General features: G+C 45.1%; 1 protein-coding gene across 1 annotated transcript in view; it reads left to right on the forward strand.

Annotated features, from left to right (window-relative positions):
* Wwp2 (WW domain containing E3 ubiquitin protein ligase 2) overlaps nt 1-14,934 on the forward strand; it is a 125,865-nt gene that overhangs the window by 59,733 nt on the left and 51,198 nt on the right. Inside the window, exon 7 of the mRNA XM_057753764.1 lies at nt 12,203-12,324. Within this exon, the coding sequence (XP_057609747.1) occupies nt 12,203-12,324 (122 nt within the window). The remainder of the gene's footprint in view (nt 1-12,202; nt 12,325-14,934) is intronic.

The raw sequence follows: 14,934 nt of genomic DNA on the forward strand, positions 1-14,934 counted from the left end.
TTGAAATATCTTCTAAAATTATGTTTTTATTTATGGTATGTGTGTGCCTGCATGAGCTCATGTGTACCACAAGGGTACAGATGCCTGTGGAACCCAGAGCCTTGGCTCTCCTGCAACTGGGTTTAGAGGTAGTGTACGCTACCTGATGTGTATGCTGGGAACTGAACCAAGATCTGCAGTGCTCTTAACTGCTGAGCCATTTCTCCCCTTCCTAATTTAGTTTAATGATAGTGAAGCTGTCTACCTCCAGCTTCTTTTTGATTCACTTGGCATTGTTTTATTTTTTAAAAAGCTGGGTTTTTGTTGTTGTTGTTGTTCTTGTTTTTTAGACATTTATTGTGTGTGTCACATGCTTGGTTTCTTGTTCCACCATGTAGGGTCCAGGGATCAAACTGAAGCCCTTGAATAAGACAGCAAGCCTCTTGACTTCCAGAGCTATCTCATATACCCAACTTGACCTTTATGCCCCCATCCAGTTAAGGTCAACCTTTTTAAAGGGTCTACTGGTTTTAAAACAAGAAATCGATATGACCATTTGTAGCTTTGTAGACCATTGGACTGGTGATCGTTCATATGATCCTTGGTATTTTTGGACTTGTTTCCATCCTTGTGCCTCATAATTTCTGTCTGTCTGCCTGTTGCTTTCCCTGAATGTTTGGCCCAAGGTGAGTGCAGGAGTGTGAGGGAGGGCCCATGTAATCCTAGCCATTAGGGGTCCAAACAGGAGGATTGTGGACTCGAAGCCAGTCTAGCTCTCGTAGTGAGAACCTATTTCAAAAAGAAAAGAGAACTTTCTTAAAAGAAGCCTCCCAAATAAACAGACAAAAAAGAACCTCAGTGAGTCGAAGATGTTTCTGGCTCACTCATCACTTGATAACTAGGTATCACAGAATTGCCCTGTGTACTCCCTGTGTGCGTATTTTCTGTTTGGCTTTTTGATGACTTGTAGCATTTCTGTGCATCAGATCTACTTTGTGTGCTTGCAAATGGCCTTTGAAGGAGACATATTTTAATAACAAAGGGAAAAAGAGAAATCAGTGAAGACCCAAAGTAGGATATGGTGCTAATATTTGTTATTATTATTATTTTGTTTCTCTTTTAAAATGGTTTTCCATCCATGTGTATTTGTATAGTATGTGTATATGTATATATGTGTGTGTTCATGTGTGTAAATGTGTGTGTATATATATGTATATATGTGTGTATATATATATATATATATGTACAGTGTGTGTCTGTACGTGTGTGTACATGGTGTGAGTATGTGAACTTGCCGGAGTCAGTTCTCTCCTTCCAACAACATGGGTTCTGGAGATTGAGCTCAGGCCCTTGGGCATGGCAGCAGATGCCTGTACCTACTGAGCCATTTCACTGGCCCATTAAAGGTCTTTGACATTTTTGTCTTTAAAACTTTTTGTTTGAGTGTTGAACTCAGACTGCACCCTTGGTGGAGTATGCCTAAGCACACTTCCACTGCATTAGTCCCAACCCTCCCCCTGCAAGTTTTATTCTCAATTAAATCATAGTAGTTTCCTTTATTCTTAGAGAATTGAACTAGAGAGTCAAAGGAATTCCTTCTTCTTCCATAGTTTGTTGGTTTTCTTACGGGAGGAGGTATGCGGAGAGAGTGAATTGAGACTCTAGACTGAGCGCCACATCAGGGCAGTGCGCACCTCATTCGTCTCTGTCCCTCTGGAGCCTGGGGTAGTGCCTTGCTGCACGTAGCAGCAGCTCACTCGGTGTTTGCTGAACTCAAAGAGCCTTTGTGTTTCTGGGCTTCATTTGCCAGGACTTCAGGGTGGGTCTTGCGTACTGGTTTACATTCCTGTGCGCCCCGGCTCTGAGGTGTGAGGGCATGGTTCAGGAGCATGGGTGGAGGGGAGCTGGTCTTTTCCCAGTCTGACTCACTTTCACACATGTGGGGATCTCCCAGCCTACCCTCTCCTCTGTTTCATCTGCTGCCTTTCTCCTGTGCTTGATCTTTCCATATTGAATTGTTCTCATGAACTATTCTTTTCAGAACCCCACAACTTTTAAGACTGACCCTAGACTCAGATGAGTGGCCATGAGCCAAGGCTGGTTTCAGGAAAGAATGTGTAAAGAACAGCCAGATCTCATATGTAGTTGTCCAAATTCTCGAGGACCTTTTGGGCCTTGAAAGCTTGTGCCCCACAAAGGATGAAGTTCCTGCCCTGCTGTCCCGTGGTGATGGGCAGGGGATTCCAGAGAGATACCCTAAAGGAAGAGGGTGAGATGGGACGCTGTGCAAGGATTGTGCTGATGTTACTACCCAGCTGTATGTCTGAGAAGTGGTACCTTTGCGGTCTCCCATTTGGCTCCTGTCCTTATGCCGGGAATGACATGTCAGCTCTCAGGATCTCTGACTCTCTGATTTTCTCTTCTAACACTTGCTAGAGAAAGCACTTTGCTTGGAGATGGGGGCTTTGAGTTTCTTTGTTTTATAAGAGAAGAGGTTGCTCAATATTGAGTCCAAAAGCTAAGGTGGAATGGCTCTACATCATGTTTGTATAAAAAACAAGAAACAATTACTACTTGTGAGACATAGACAGATAACTTACACAAACTATTAGCACTATGAATATCAAAGTTAGTCAGAGAGCTGGGTAGCATGCTACCTCCTTATCTATGCTGGCTGATTTCATGTCAACTTGATACAAGCTGGAGTCATTAGAGAGGAGGGGACCTCAATTGAGAAAATGCCTACAAAAGATCCATCTGAAGGCATTTCTTACTTAGTGATTGATGGGAGAGGGCCGAGCTCTTTGTGGGTGGGACCAACCCTGGGCTAATCAGGCTGAGCAAGCCCTGGGAAGCAAACCAGTAAGCAATATTCCTCCATGGCTTCTGCCTCCAGGTTCCTGCCGTGCTTGAGTTCCTGTCCTGACTTTCTTTGATGATGAGCTGTGATGGGAAAGCATAGGCCAAATAAACCCTTTTCTCCCTAACTTGATTTTTGGTCATGGTGTTTAATCATAGCAATAGGAACCCTAACTAAGTCATAATCCTAACACTTGGGAAGTAGAAGCAGGATGATCTGAGTTCAAGGCCAGTCTTAGCTACATAGGGAGCAAGAGGCAAGCCTGGGCTACTCAATACTGTCTCAAAAGAAACAAAATAACATCATATTAGATAAATCAGGCTTGTGACCTTAGCAAGCACACCAGACCAGTGGAGTCCTTGCCTGGACCATTTTAAAGGAGTGCTTCTAGCCCAAGAGGTTATAGGCACAGCACACTGATCTGTTACCTGAGTACTTGCTGTGAGCTCTTCAGGAAAATGACACCATGAAGGGGCTCCGCCTCAACACAGATCAGTTGCTGTTTCTTCTGCCTCTGACACAACCCACTTTAGACTGCCTGCCTCCCGACCTGTGCTTCAGACCTCTTATCTAGTCTCCTTACGGAGCTTTCCATTGTGTCCTTAGCATCTCTCAGCCTTCAGTAGATCTCTCTTGAACCCTGTAGCCTCCCTCACGAGGCCTTTCCTAATCATATGTAGCTAACACACACACACACACACACACACACAGAGAGAGAGAGAGAGAGAGAGAGAGAGAGAATTGTGAAAATGTGATGTGTGATTGGAGAGTTAATATTTATAATTAAGATTGGGGGCTGGAGAGATGGCTCAGTGGTTAAGAGCACTGCCTGCTCTTCCAAAGGTCCTGAGTTCAATTCCCAGCAGCCACATGGTGGCTCATAACCATCTATAATGAAATCTGGTGCCTTCTGCAGGCCTGCAGGCATACGTGCAGGCAGAATACTGTATACATAGTAAATAAACAAATCTTAAAAAAAAAAAAAAAAGATTGGAATAAAATTGCTTGTGGTCGTGAATGGCTACAGTATCAAGTGAAATCAAGAATTGGTGAAATACAATTGGCAGAACTGACATGGCTGGCACTGTGGAAAGATGTGAGCCTGTCTATGCTTCTGGTGTAGTTCACTTACAGTGGGTGATGTCACACTCGTGGGTTTTAGGCATCAGGGTAAGGGATCTTTGAGAGGAGACCAGAGGTCGTTTTAGAAATTGGGTCTCCCATAGTAAGTTTCTCGGTTCTTGCCTTTGATCATGTGCTAGTCTTTGCTTGAAAATGACCGTTAGGGGCTGGAGAGATGGCTCAACAGTTAAGAGCACTGACTGCTCTTCCAAAGGTCCTGAGTTCAATTCCCAGCAACCACATGGTGGCTCACAACCATCTATAATGAGATAGCATACATGGAAGGAATGTTGTATACATAATAAATAAATCTTTAAAAAGAAAAAAAAGAGAACTGATCAGTCCTGGTATCCTTCATAATGAGAAATCCAGTCTACATCTCTCCTGCTTTCTCTCCTCCTGTCCTGTACTCTGTGTGTGTGTGTGTATTAAAAAAAAAAAAGAAAGAAAGAAAGAAAATGACCGTTAGAAAAACTTGCCACACCACACAAGGGTGTGGAGTTGATATGGGCACAGTAGGAGTCAGATGAGGTAAGTTTGATACTAAACCATTTCACATACTGTTTAGGGAGACCTTTGTGGAGAACAATACCTAAAACCTGGCAATGTGACATTTTAGGTCTTAGGTATAAAAGCTTCCCCCTCCCCATGTGCATTAGAGTTTTACTAGCATCTGACCCCTGGTCTCAGTGATCTTCACACCTCAATTTGCCTTATGGGTAAATTTCAATATTTAAAGATGCGGCGCTGGTGATGAGTGAGTATATTCGCTAATGTCTACAAGTATGCAAGTTACAGGCCTGAGAATGCTTCTGGACCAATCCCTTGCTGTTCTCATTCATTCAGCTATTCTTACATGCCTCCTACGAAGTCAGATTAGATGCTTGGGTATGCAGTGCCAACAAAACAGATATGGACCTTTCATGGACCTTATCGAAGACAGATGTTAAACTTAACAGTCAAGAAAACAAGTACAAGCTTGAACATCAGAGTACCACAGTGGTGAGAACAGGATGTGATGAGGGTTTAGGCGGGCACAGCAGCAGCTAGAGGAATGTCCTCTGAACATTTCCTTCCCTCTCTCCCTCCTGCTACACATCTACCTTGGTGACTTTTCATGTCAGAACATTTAGAAAGAACACAGTGTCCCCAGGTTTCCTGATCCTCCTTAGACTCTAGGATCTATGGACACTCAAAGCACACAGGTAAAGTGGTGTAGCATTTGGTATGTAACCGACCTAAGTCTTCCCCTATACCTTCTACACACACCCATTAAAGGCCATGTACATGATTTAGGGAATAATGTCAGCAAATAAAGTCTATCTGCATTTCAGTACAGCTGCCACCCCCATACCCCAGTTCTTTTTGACCCTCAGTTTGTTGACTCTGTGGAGATAGAACCCCCTGGATAGAGCACAATACCAGGGCCTGGTCAGTGGTCAGTTCAGGATTAGAGCTGTCAGCCTAGAAGGCAGTAGGAGGCCGGGTTAAGATACACCCACTTCAGTAGGAAGAATGGGGGATTGAATAGACACATTGGTGTTCCTTCCTACCCTCCTTGCAGGCCAGCCCCCTGCAGTTTCCTCTTCTGTGTTAGTGGAGGTTGATGGCACACAGAGCTGTTCCTGTAGGAGTATCCCACACTCTCGCAGTACAGGTTCTACAGGCTCAACAGTCTGCTGTGTCTGTCCCGGGAGTCCTGCTGTGTCTTCCACTGCTGTGCTGAGTCGGTTACACACTTCCTCGCACTTGATCTGCCTCGCAAATTTGACAGTGTAGAGTTTGCTGATCATTAATGTGGGACAATTAATTCTCTCCTAGGACTAACTTTGTCCAAGAAAGTAGCACTCATTGAGAGGATTCTGTCCCCTCCAGTTGAGCAGAAGTCAGGCGTTTGTCTCACTGTAGTTTAGAATGAACTTGGCCGTGCTGTGCTCTCTATCTTCCCAGTCATTTCTGAGGCTGGCAGCTTAGAGGTGGGGTGTAGAATGGAGCCATAAATTACTCTGGGAATGACTCAGACGGGCTCATTTTAGCTATAATTGTGCCGTTCTCCATTCACCTCTCCCTTCACCTCCATTTCCTTCTTCTTTTTTTAAATCTGTGCTTGAGTGAGGAGCTTTGAGAAGAATATGAGTAGGCCTGCCTCTTAGTATGGTGGGGATGCTTGTTTTCCCATCATTGATTGCCTCCCTCCCCGCTCCATCCCTCCCTCTGTCCCTCCCTTCCTTCTGTTTCTTCTCTACTTCTATTTTAAGTGCCCATTTCTTGCTGATTCTGTCTTACTGGAAACTGGACCAGCTCCATTTAATTTTTTTCCCATGCTGCTATTAAAAGACAATGGCCAGCTAAGAGTCTGAGGTGAGGACAGTATGGTGAGCAGGTACCCTTTTGATTCTAGTGCTCTCAGACGAGGATTGATTCTGATCACAGATTTGATACACTTATTAGGACGTTTTAGTGTCTGTGCATGTTCTGTTAGGTTGGAGGAAAGCCATCAGTTATTAGCTCCTTAAACTTCTCTTTCCTGCACCAGTGGGCAGACCTGAGGTCCTGCACCAGTGGGCAGACCTGAGGTCAAAGAACTTTGGGTCTCTTCCTAAGATGAGCTGTGTGCTTGGCATCTGCTATCAGCCGACACTGGGCTTTCAGGAGTCTCCACGCCGACTAGCACAGAGATGTTTGTTGGTCTTGGGCTTTGCCTAAGTCACAGTCCTATCAAGGCTGTCTATATATGTGTGGTATTCTCTCACTGCAAGCTACCAGCCCTCTAAGATGTGTGCATACTTTTATTTCTTCTAAGTAAGTGAGGTAGTTCTGCAGTGGCTGAAATATACAAATTATTATTATTAGGATTTTTAAGTTATAAAGTAAGCTGGGAACGCCTTTAATCCAAGTACTTGGGAGGCAGTAGCAGTTGATCTTTGTGTTTGAGGCTAGCCTGTTCTACAAAGTAAGACTCTGTCTCAAAATAAAAACATAAAGCACAAACCACAACGGAACAACAAAAATAGCTTGTTGTAGTTTTAGTTTGCATTTCCTAAGAACTCAGGGTGCTGGTTACCATGCTGGTGTTCATTACTGTCTGCAGATCTTTTTTTTTTTTTTTTTTTTTTTTTTTTTTTGGTTTTTCGAGACAGGGTTTCTCTGTGGTTTTGGAGCCTGTCCTGGAACTAGCTCTTGTAGACCAGGCTGGTCTCGAACTCACAGAGATCCGCCTGCCTCTGCCTCCCGAGTGCTGGGATTAAAGGCGTGAGCCACCACTGCCCGGCTCTGTCTGCAGATCTTTGATGAAGGATCTGCTCACACCTTTGTTTTAAAATATTGGGCTAGCTTATTGTTGAGTTTGAGACTTTATGTGTTCTATAGAGAAATCCTTTTGTAGTTCTGTATTTGTGGTCTGTGGACTATCTTTTCTAATTTAGTGGGTGGTTTTTGTTGGTTTTTTAGTTTTGTTTTGTTATTGAGACAGGGTTTCTCTGGATAGCCCTGGCTGTCCTAGAACTTGCTTTGTAGTCTAGACTGGCCTCAAACTCACAGAGGTCTGCCTGCCTCTCCCTCCCAAATGCTGGGACTAAGGTGTGTGCCACCACTGCCTAGCTTAATTTAATGTTTTTGAGACTTATTTTTCAATTATGTGAAGTGTGTATTTTACGTGTGGTTGTGTATATAATGAGTGCAGGTGCTGGTGGAGGCCAGAGGCATCAGAGCTCCTGGAGCTGGAATTAGAGACATTTGTGAGCAGACTGATAGTACTAGTAACTGAACTCGGGTCCTCTGGAAGAGCAGCAAGTGCTGTTAACTGCTGAGCTATCTCTCCAGTACAATTCCTTTAAAAAATATTTATTGTATTTTTGTGTGTGTGCACGCATGTGTATGTATGTGTGTGCTGGGGTCTCGAGTGTGGAGGTCAGAAGATAACTTGGTTCTCTCTTTCACTTTTGCATGGGTTCTGGGGAGTTGGCTCAGGTTATCAGGCTTGCAGAATAAGTGCTTTATCTGCTGAGCTAGCTTGCTGGCCCATCTTTTTCATTCTTTTCAAAGAATTTCTTATCTGGTTAATATTTATTTAATGTGTATGTATGAGTGCCTGCATGTATGTTTGTGTACCATATGTGTGCCTGGTACCCAACGAAGGAGGCCAGAAGAGGCTGTCAGGTCCCCAGGGACTAGAGCCATAGTCAGTTGTGAGTCACCATGTCAGTACTGGGGAATCAAACCTGGGGCCTCTGGAGGAGCCGCTGGTGCTCTTAATTACCAAGCTACCTCTCCAGGGTCCTTTCTTTTCGTTTTTGACAATGTCTTTGGAAGAGCAGTTTGTCACAATAGCATTATGGATATACACTGTGTTTTGCCATGGTGTCAGCTCCTTGGGGATCAGGGACTCTTTTGTTCCAGAACAGGCACTGGCCATCAGAAGTAATGGTTGAATACAGTGAGCAACATGAAGGGTGAGACGGGATGTCCCAAGGCACCTAAGATGTTGTAGTCAGGGTGCAGACAAAGTTTCAGGACTGAGATGAAGAGCCAAGAGCTGTTGCCTGAGACCTGTTCTGCTTTAGAACCACTTCAAGGAGTGTGGAGAGAATCCTAAACTTTGGCTTGACTGGCGTTCTTTGGTGGCTTCGGTTTCTGAGGGAGGAACTGAGGTAAGGACATTACCAATGTCCAAGGAAGGACTAACAGTGCTAAGTTTCGTAACTAGGCAACTTGAAACCATTATGGAGTTGGCCTAACTGGCATGGTGGTTCAGCCCTCTCCTCACTGCCTGAAGGGCTTCATAGAACCTCCTTGTCCCCACAGTGCAGAGGGGGATGAACCCAAGGCTGAAGTCATTGGCAAAACTGAAGCCAGGCTGTCTGTGGCAGAGGCCAGCTCATCTCCTCCCCATTGCCTTGAGTTTGTCCTAGCGCTATTTTGGCCTGTGGTGTGTGGTTTCAGTGAACGGGCCAGTTTGTAATCACTACACAGTCACATCTTTTAAGGGTTGAGTGAGCAAGCTAGGAGAGGAAACTGCTGAAGAGATTTCCCTCTTGTCTTCTCTGAGAAGGTCTTACTTTAAAGTTAATATAAGAGTAAGAAAATGGAGAGAGAGGTGGAGGGAAAAAGACAGAGAAGAGGTAGAGAGAGCACCCAAGCGCCTGTGTGTTTCATGTCTGGGGGAGGTGGTGGCATCTCTCCACCACCCTCCACCCCTGGCAGGGAGGCAGCAATTCATTCAAAGTGCTCCCAGCTGCCCCTGGTTTATGGGCTAATCCAGGCCCTGCTCCAGCCTGTCATTCAGGGTAAGCTGCTATCATTAGTGGTCAAACATTTCTGAAAGTATTTCTTCTCAGCTCTGACCACATGGCCTTTCGTGGAAGAGAGGTAGGGAGGAGCCAGGAGAGCAGTGAGCCCCGCCCTGCTGTCCACATCCAGCTATTCTACAGAGTAACAAGGAGGAAGCTGGAAGACAGGATTTGTCAAAGCCTGTGTTTCTGCTTCTGCTCCCTGAGGGACAGAGGCCCTACCCCGAAAGCTGTAGGTTCCAAACCTAGGAGGCCAGTTTTTGTCCTTGTAAGGAGATTCTTGGTTGGAATAAACCTTTATTAACCAGTTTCACCTCTCAAGCTCTCTGCCCTCAACACATGCATACACTGGGCCGTGCTGATCGCCCCGAGCTGTGCTGGGCAGTAGCTGAACGCTGCCTTTCCCTCTGGAGCTGGGGTCTGCTTTCTGCTTTTGATGAGGGCTGTGGTGAAGGTTTCGGAGTAGTATTTCTTGCCACAGAGTAGAGTTTGGAATCCTTTTCTTTGAGGTATGGCTGACAACTTTGGTTTATGAAATTAGTGCAAGGAAAATTAGATGGCATGGGAAAGCTAAACCGAACCCTCTCTCAGCTTTCAACTGCTGCACCATCTGTAGGTAGTGTGGACCCAGAGTCTGCTAGATCCGCGGGGTCTCTCTCATTCTCCCTCACTTTCACTGTATTTTGTTTGTTTTGTTTTATTTTTGAGGCAAGGTCTTGCTTGGTAGTCTTGGCTTGCCTGAAACTCACTTTGTAAATCAGGCTGGCTTTGAATTCATAGAAATCTGCCTGCCTCTGTCTCTTGAGTGCTGGGCTCAAAAGTGTGTGTCACCGTTACTAGTTTTTTGTTTTAAAGATAAAATCTCATTTTATAGTCCTTGGTGTTGTACTTGCTGTCTAACCAAGGCTGTCTTCAAAACCTCAGCAATCCTCCTGACTCAGCTTCCCGAGTACTGGCTTCACTGACGTATGCTACCATGCCTAGTTCACACACACACACACACACACACACACACACACACACACACACTATCCCAAGAACAGCTGCTGCTTCTCTTCTAAAAACTTTCATGGGTTCTTTTTCCTACCAGAAGTGTACAAGTGCAAAGAAGGAAACTAGAAAAATCTAAGAACACAAACAATAAAAACAAAGTATCCTTAATTCCCAGCTCCCAAGATAATCACCATTAGTGTTATGGCTTATGTCCATCTTGTCATAGAATCTGCTGAAAGCGGGGCGTGGTGGCACATGGTAAACATCCCAGCACTCAGGCAGCAGAGACAGGTGAATCTCTGAGTTCAAGACCAGAACAGAGCAAGCTCTAGGACAGCCAGGGCTACACAGAGAAACCATGTTTTTGTTTTTGTTTTTAAAAAGAATCTGTTACTGAGAAAGAAGGTGGTAGGATGATTTCTGACCCCACAAAACCAACTGTTCATTGTGTTGCAGGCCTGTCCCACCTGCTGGAGAGATGCTCTCAGTAGCAAGGGGACTCTGGTGGGTTCCTCCCAACAAGGAACTCCATTAGAGGTCAAGTCTTGCCACTTTCCCAGTAACTGGGGGAAAGTAGCTCCAGAGAAAGTCAGCAAAGGTCCACCCATTCCACCATGTCCTCTAGCCATGGAGGAGGGGGCTGCGTGACAATGCACTCTGTAGAACTTCCTGTTGTTGATTTACATACCTGTAAATGGAGGTCACAGAGCCGCTCTCAGAGTGGCCACACTAAGTGCGATGGCCATTAATGCCTGGCTCTCGGTGGTGCTTCCTCTGAGTCACTGCTCAGTTCTTTTGTTGCTGGTCATTCTGCCTCATCCCTGTAGTATAAATTGTTCTCTCAGCCTTTGGTTCCGGGCCTGGGAAGAACCAGGCTTGTCTTTTGATGACGTTTAAGCCATCTAGTCATTGCACATTAAATAGTGACTGTGACATACCAGTGTCTGCTGGTGAAAGAGCGTCAAAAGCAGGGAGGCTTAGGTGTTTTCACCCAGTCGAGTGGAGGAACACTACAAAAGAAACTTGAAAACACATTTTTCATCACTGCTTTGTGTTCTGAGAAAATGTCAGACTGCTTCTTTAGCTATATCTCTCCATTTTTGTAAATGGAGACAGTTCACTCATTCCTGGCTGCCCAGACCTGAATAATCACACAGAAACTATATTAATTGCAACACTGTTTGGCCAACAACTTAGGTGTCTTTCTAGCTAGCTCTTATATCTTAAATTAACCCATCCTAGTCATCTGTATACCACCACAAGGCTGTGGCCTACCAGTAAGTTTCTGGAGTCTTTCTTTTTGGGCAGCTACATGGCATCTCCCTGACTCTGCCTACTCTCTATAAATCTCTGATTGGATTTTCCACCTGGCTTTATTTTGCCCTGTCAGGCCAAAGCAACCTCTTTATTAACCAATGGGAATAAAACGTATTCACAGTATACAGAGAGGAATCCCACATCACATTTCTGTGTTGGTTTTCGCTTGCTTGAAGAGCTGATGAGCCCTTATCTCTAGATGTGATGTCCCATCATATGCACTGGCTCATGCTGCTTAATTATCTTCCCAGCTATAGAGAAAATTGATTTGCATAAGTTTGGGGGCTCCTTTTACCTAATGGGAGAAATAGATCATCTTCTGTCTGTCCAGAGATTCTTGTTTATATCTAACATTTAAGCCCAGTAAAAATAATGTGATGGTCCCAGGTTATTTTGCCAGTTATTTCAGATGTGGGGTGATTGCTCCAGATTTGTTTACTTCAAGTGGAAAAGTTTGCACAAAGCTGCCTTTGGGCTTTTACCAAGAAGGAAGCTTCCCTGGGTCTCCCTTCGGCGCCAGCTGCTGTTGAGTGCAAAGCTGGAGTGACTACAGGGCTTGTTGCTAACAAATAGCGAGAGTGGGGAAGCGGCTTCCTTTCTCACAGTGACTTATGTCGGTCTGCTTTCTACTCTCAACCCCCAGAACACACAGACATTCAGGTGGCTCAGCCAGAACAGCAACAAGTGAACAAAGCCCTGGTGCTAGGAACCGGCACCGCCAACCCGTGAAGAACCCCAGCAACAGTGGCTTAGCCAATGGCACAGGTGAGTGATGACACCCAACATTAGCCTGGACTGAGAAGGAGGTCCTTGCCTGTCCTGTGTCCACTCAGGGCTGTGCCAGAATATAGTGGAGTGTGTGAATTGAGCCCATTACTTATCCCATTGACCCATCTTCTTTGACCTCTGGCTTTTTCTGGACAGCAAAGATGATTCTCCCTATTCCCATGCATGTCCAAAGTACTCCTTTGGGCCTGGGGATATAGCTCTGTTGGTAGAATATCTGTCTAGCGTGCATGAGGCAGACCTGGGTTCAGTCTTCAGCACCTTATAAAACTGGCTTAAGTATGCATGTTTAGGATCCCAGTCCTTGAGAGGTAGAGAGAGGTAGGAGGATCAGAAGTTAAAAGTTATCTTTGGCTACATGACAAGTTCAAGGCCAGCCTGGGGTACATGAGATTCTGTCTCAGAAAATAAAAATGAAAAACAACATATTACTTTGTGGAGAATATTTTTTAAAGTATGATTTTTATTATTTTCTTATCAACATTGGGTTTTATGTGAATTTAAAATAGATATATTTAGTTTAGTTTTTATGTGTATGTATGACTGGGGGTTTCTATGTGCACCACATGCATGCAGGTGCTCTTGGAGTCCTGAAGGGGGTGACATATTCCCTCAAACTGGAGTTACAGCAGTTATGAGACACTCACTGTGGGTGCTGAGATCTGAACCCCACTCTTCTCTAAGAACACTTAATTACTGAACCATGTCCTGCTGTGTTGTTTTTTGAGACAGGGTCTCATTTTGTATCACTGGTGTCCTGAAGCTCATGGTGTAGACCAGACCAGCCTCAGACTCATAGGGCTGTGCCTGCTACTCCCCCAAGTGCTAGCTTCAAAGGGGAGGGATCACACTCAGCCTCAGGTACCTTATTTATCCCTGACATATCTGAAGAAAAGAAAGTTCCTATTTAGGGAGTTTGTCAACTAGGAAAAAAGACAAGACCGAGTTTGCCCTAAGAGCTGAGGGGGAGAAATGACAGCATTCTGAGGGGTCGAGATGCTGACCAGTGTTAAGTCCCCACCAGGTACTGCTGTCACCATTCCAGCATTGATACCGTAAGAGAAGAGACACTTGGTCCTTCTATACCCAGGAACTTTTCTGCATTTGACTGTTTCCCTGTACTCAGGAAGGGAAAGCCTGCTACAAAGTAAATCAATCATTTTCATCCTATTTCTGTCTCATTGAGACAGTGTCAGGCAGACATTCATTTTCTGGAGTTCCTGAGGACTGTTAAATCTTTAGTGACAACAGGTCATTTGTTTGTTTTTGTTTGGAGCCAATAGAAGGGATGTGGATGTTTGCTTCCATAGACTGTAGATAGGAGAGAGTAATTGCAATCGAGAGTGACACAGAAATGACCTTTATAGATGCTGTTTGTTTGGGACTGCAGAGGTGTGACGTTAAGACACAGCAGCATGGTTTGTTGTTGTGACAGTGTTATTGGCTTGTGTGTGACAGACTGAGTAGCACTCTAGTTGAGTGCTCTGTCATGGATTTCAGTTCTCTGGAAGCAGCGTGTGGGGCTTCAGAAGCCCCTCTGTGGTGAATGTTGCCTGGTTATCTCACTGTGTACAGGAATGGTAGGGTAAAGTGGCAAGCCTGGGACATGACTTGACTTCCTGAATTTCGGGACATGCCTGAAAGAAATGAGTTAAGCAGCTTCCTGTAACCTCTTGGATGAGGTCACTGCAGGTGTGAGGTCCCAGCAGATGCTGTCTCAACCTACCCAGTGCTCAGGGTCCAGCTACCACACCCTTCCCATCTGCATGAAGGGATGGCTAGCAAGTGACTATGGACTGTTCCATAGAGCCGCATGCAGCTCTCTGAGCAGCAGCAAACATGCTCTTCTTAGCAAACATTTGTTCCTAGAGAAGCTTGCAGTAGCCCTGCTGGGCACAGGCCGTGTCACCCTGAAGTCCTTTTATACACTATCCAGGTGACACATGAGGCAGTCTCCTGATGCAGTGGGCACCAGTCACTTTATCCTTCTATCTTTGTGTGGGTATATTCATGAGTGCAGGCGCCCACAGAGATCAGAGGCATCAGATCCCCCCGGAGGTGGAGTTACAGGTGATTGTAAACTTCCTGGTATAACTGCTGGGAATTGAACCCAGGTCCTCTGCAAGAGCAATATGAGTGTTTAACTTCAGCTCTTCTGGGATATCAGTAGGCTTTTGTTTGCTTTATATTTAGTTTTAGGTACCTTTGCTTCTGGTTTTTATCTTTAGAACATTGTGTTCTAGTTTGTGAGGTAGGTTCCAGCCATGTTTTTTAAAAGCCACATGTGTCTAAGTCTAGACAACCTTGGGCATGTTTTATGGTAGTGTGTCTGAATGCCCAAACCATTCCTAAAACCCAGCTTCAAAAGGCAGCTCCTGCCTGCTAAAACACAAAGGCCTTGGCCTCTGCCTCTGCCTTTTTGCAGTGATGACATTTCTTCTTGACCTCACAGGCAGCCTGGACTATGTGGAAAGAGAGAGCTAGAACTGTTACCAGGGTGGGCAGACAGAGCCCCCGCCACACACCTCTTGGCAGTGTAGATGTGTGTGAGGATGTCTGCATCCCTCCGTGTTAGGCCTGTGAGGACCA

The sequence above is a fragment of the Chionomys nivalis genome, chromosome 21, assembly GCF_950005125.1.
Source record: "Chionomys nivalis chromosome 21, mChiNiv1.1, whole genome shotgun sequence".
In the NCBI taxonomy this organism is placed as follows: Eukaryota; Metazoa; Chordata; class Mammalia; order Rodentia; family Cricetidae; genus Chionomys; species Chionomys nivalis.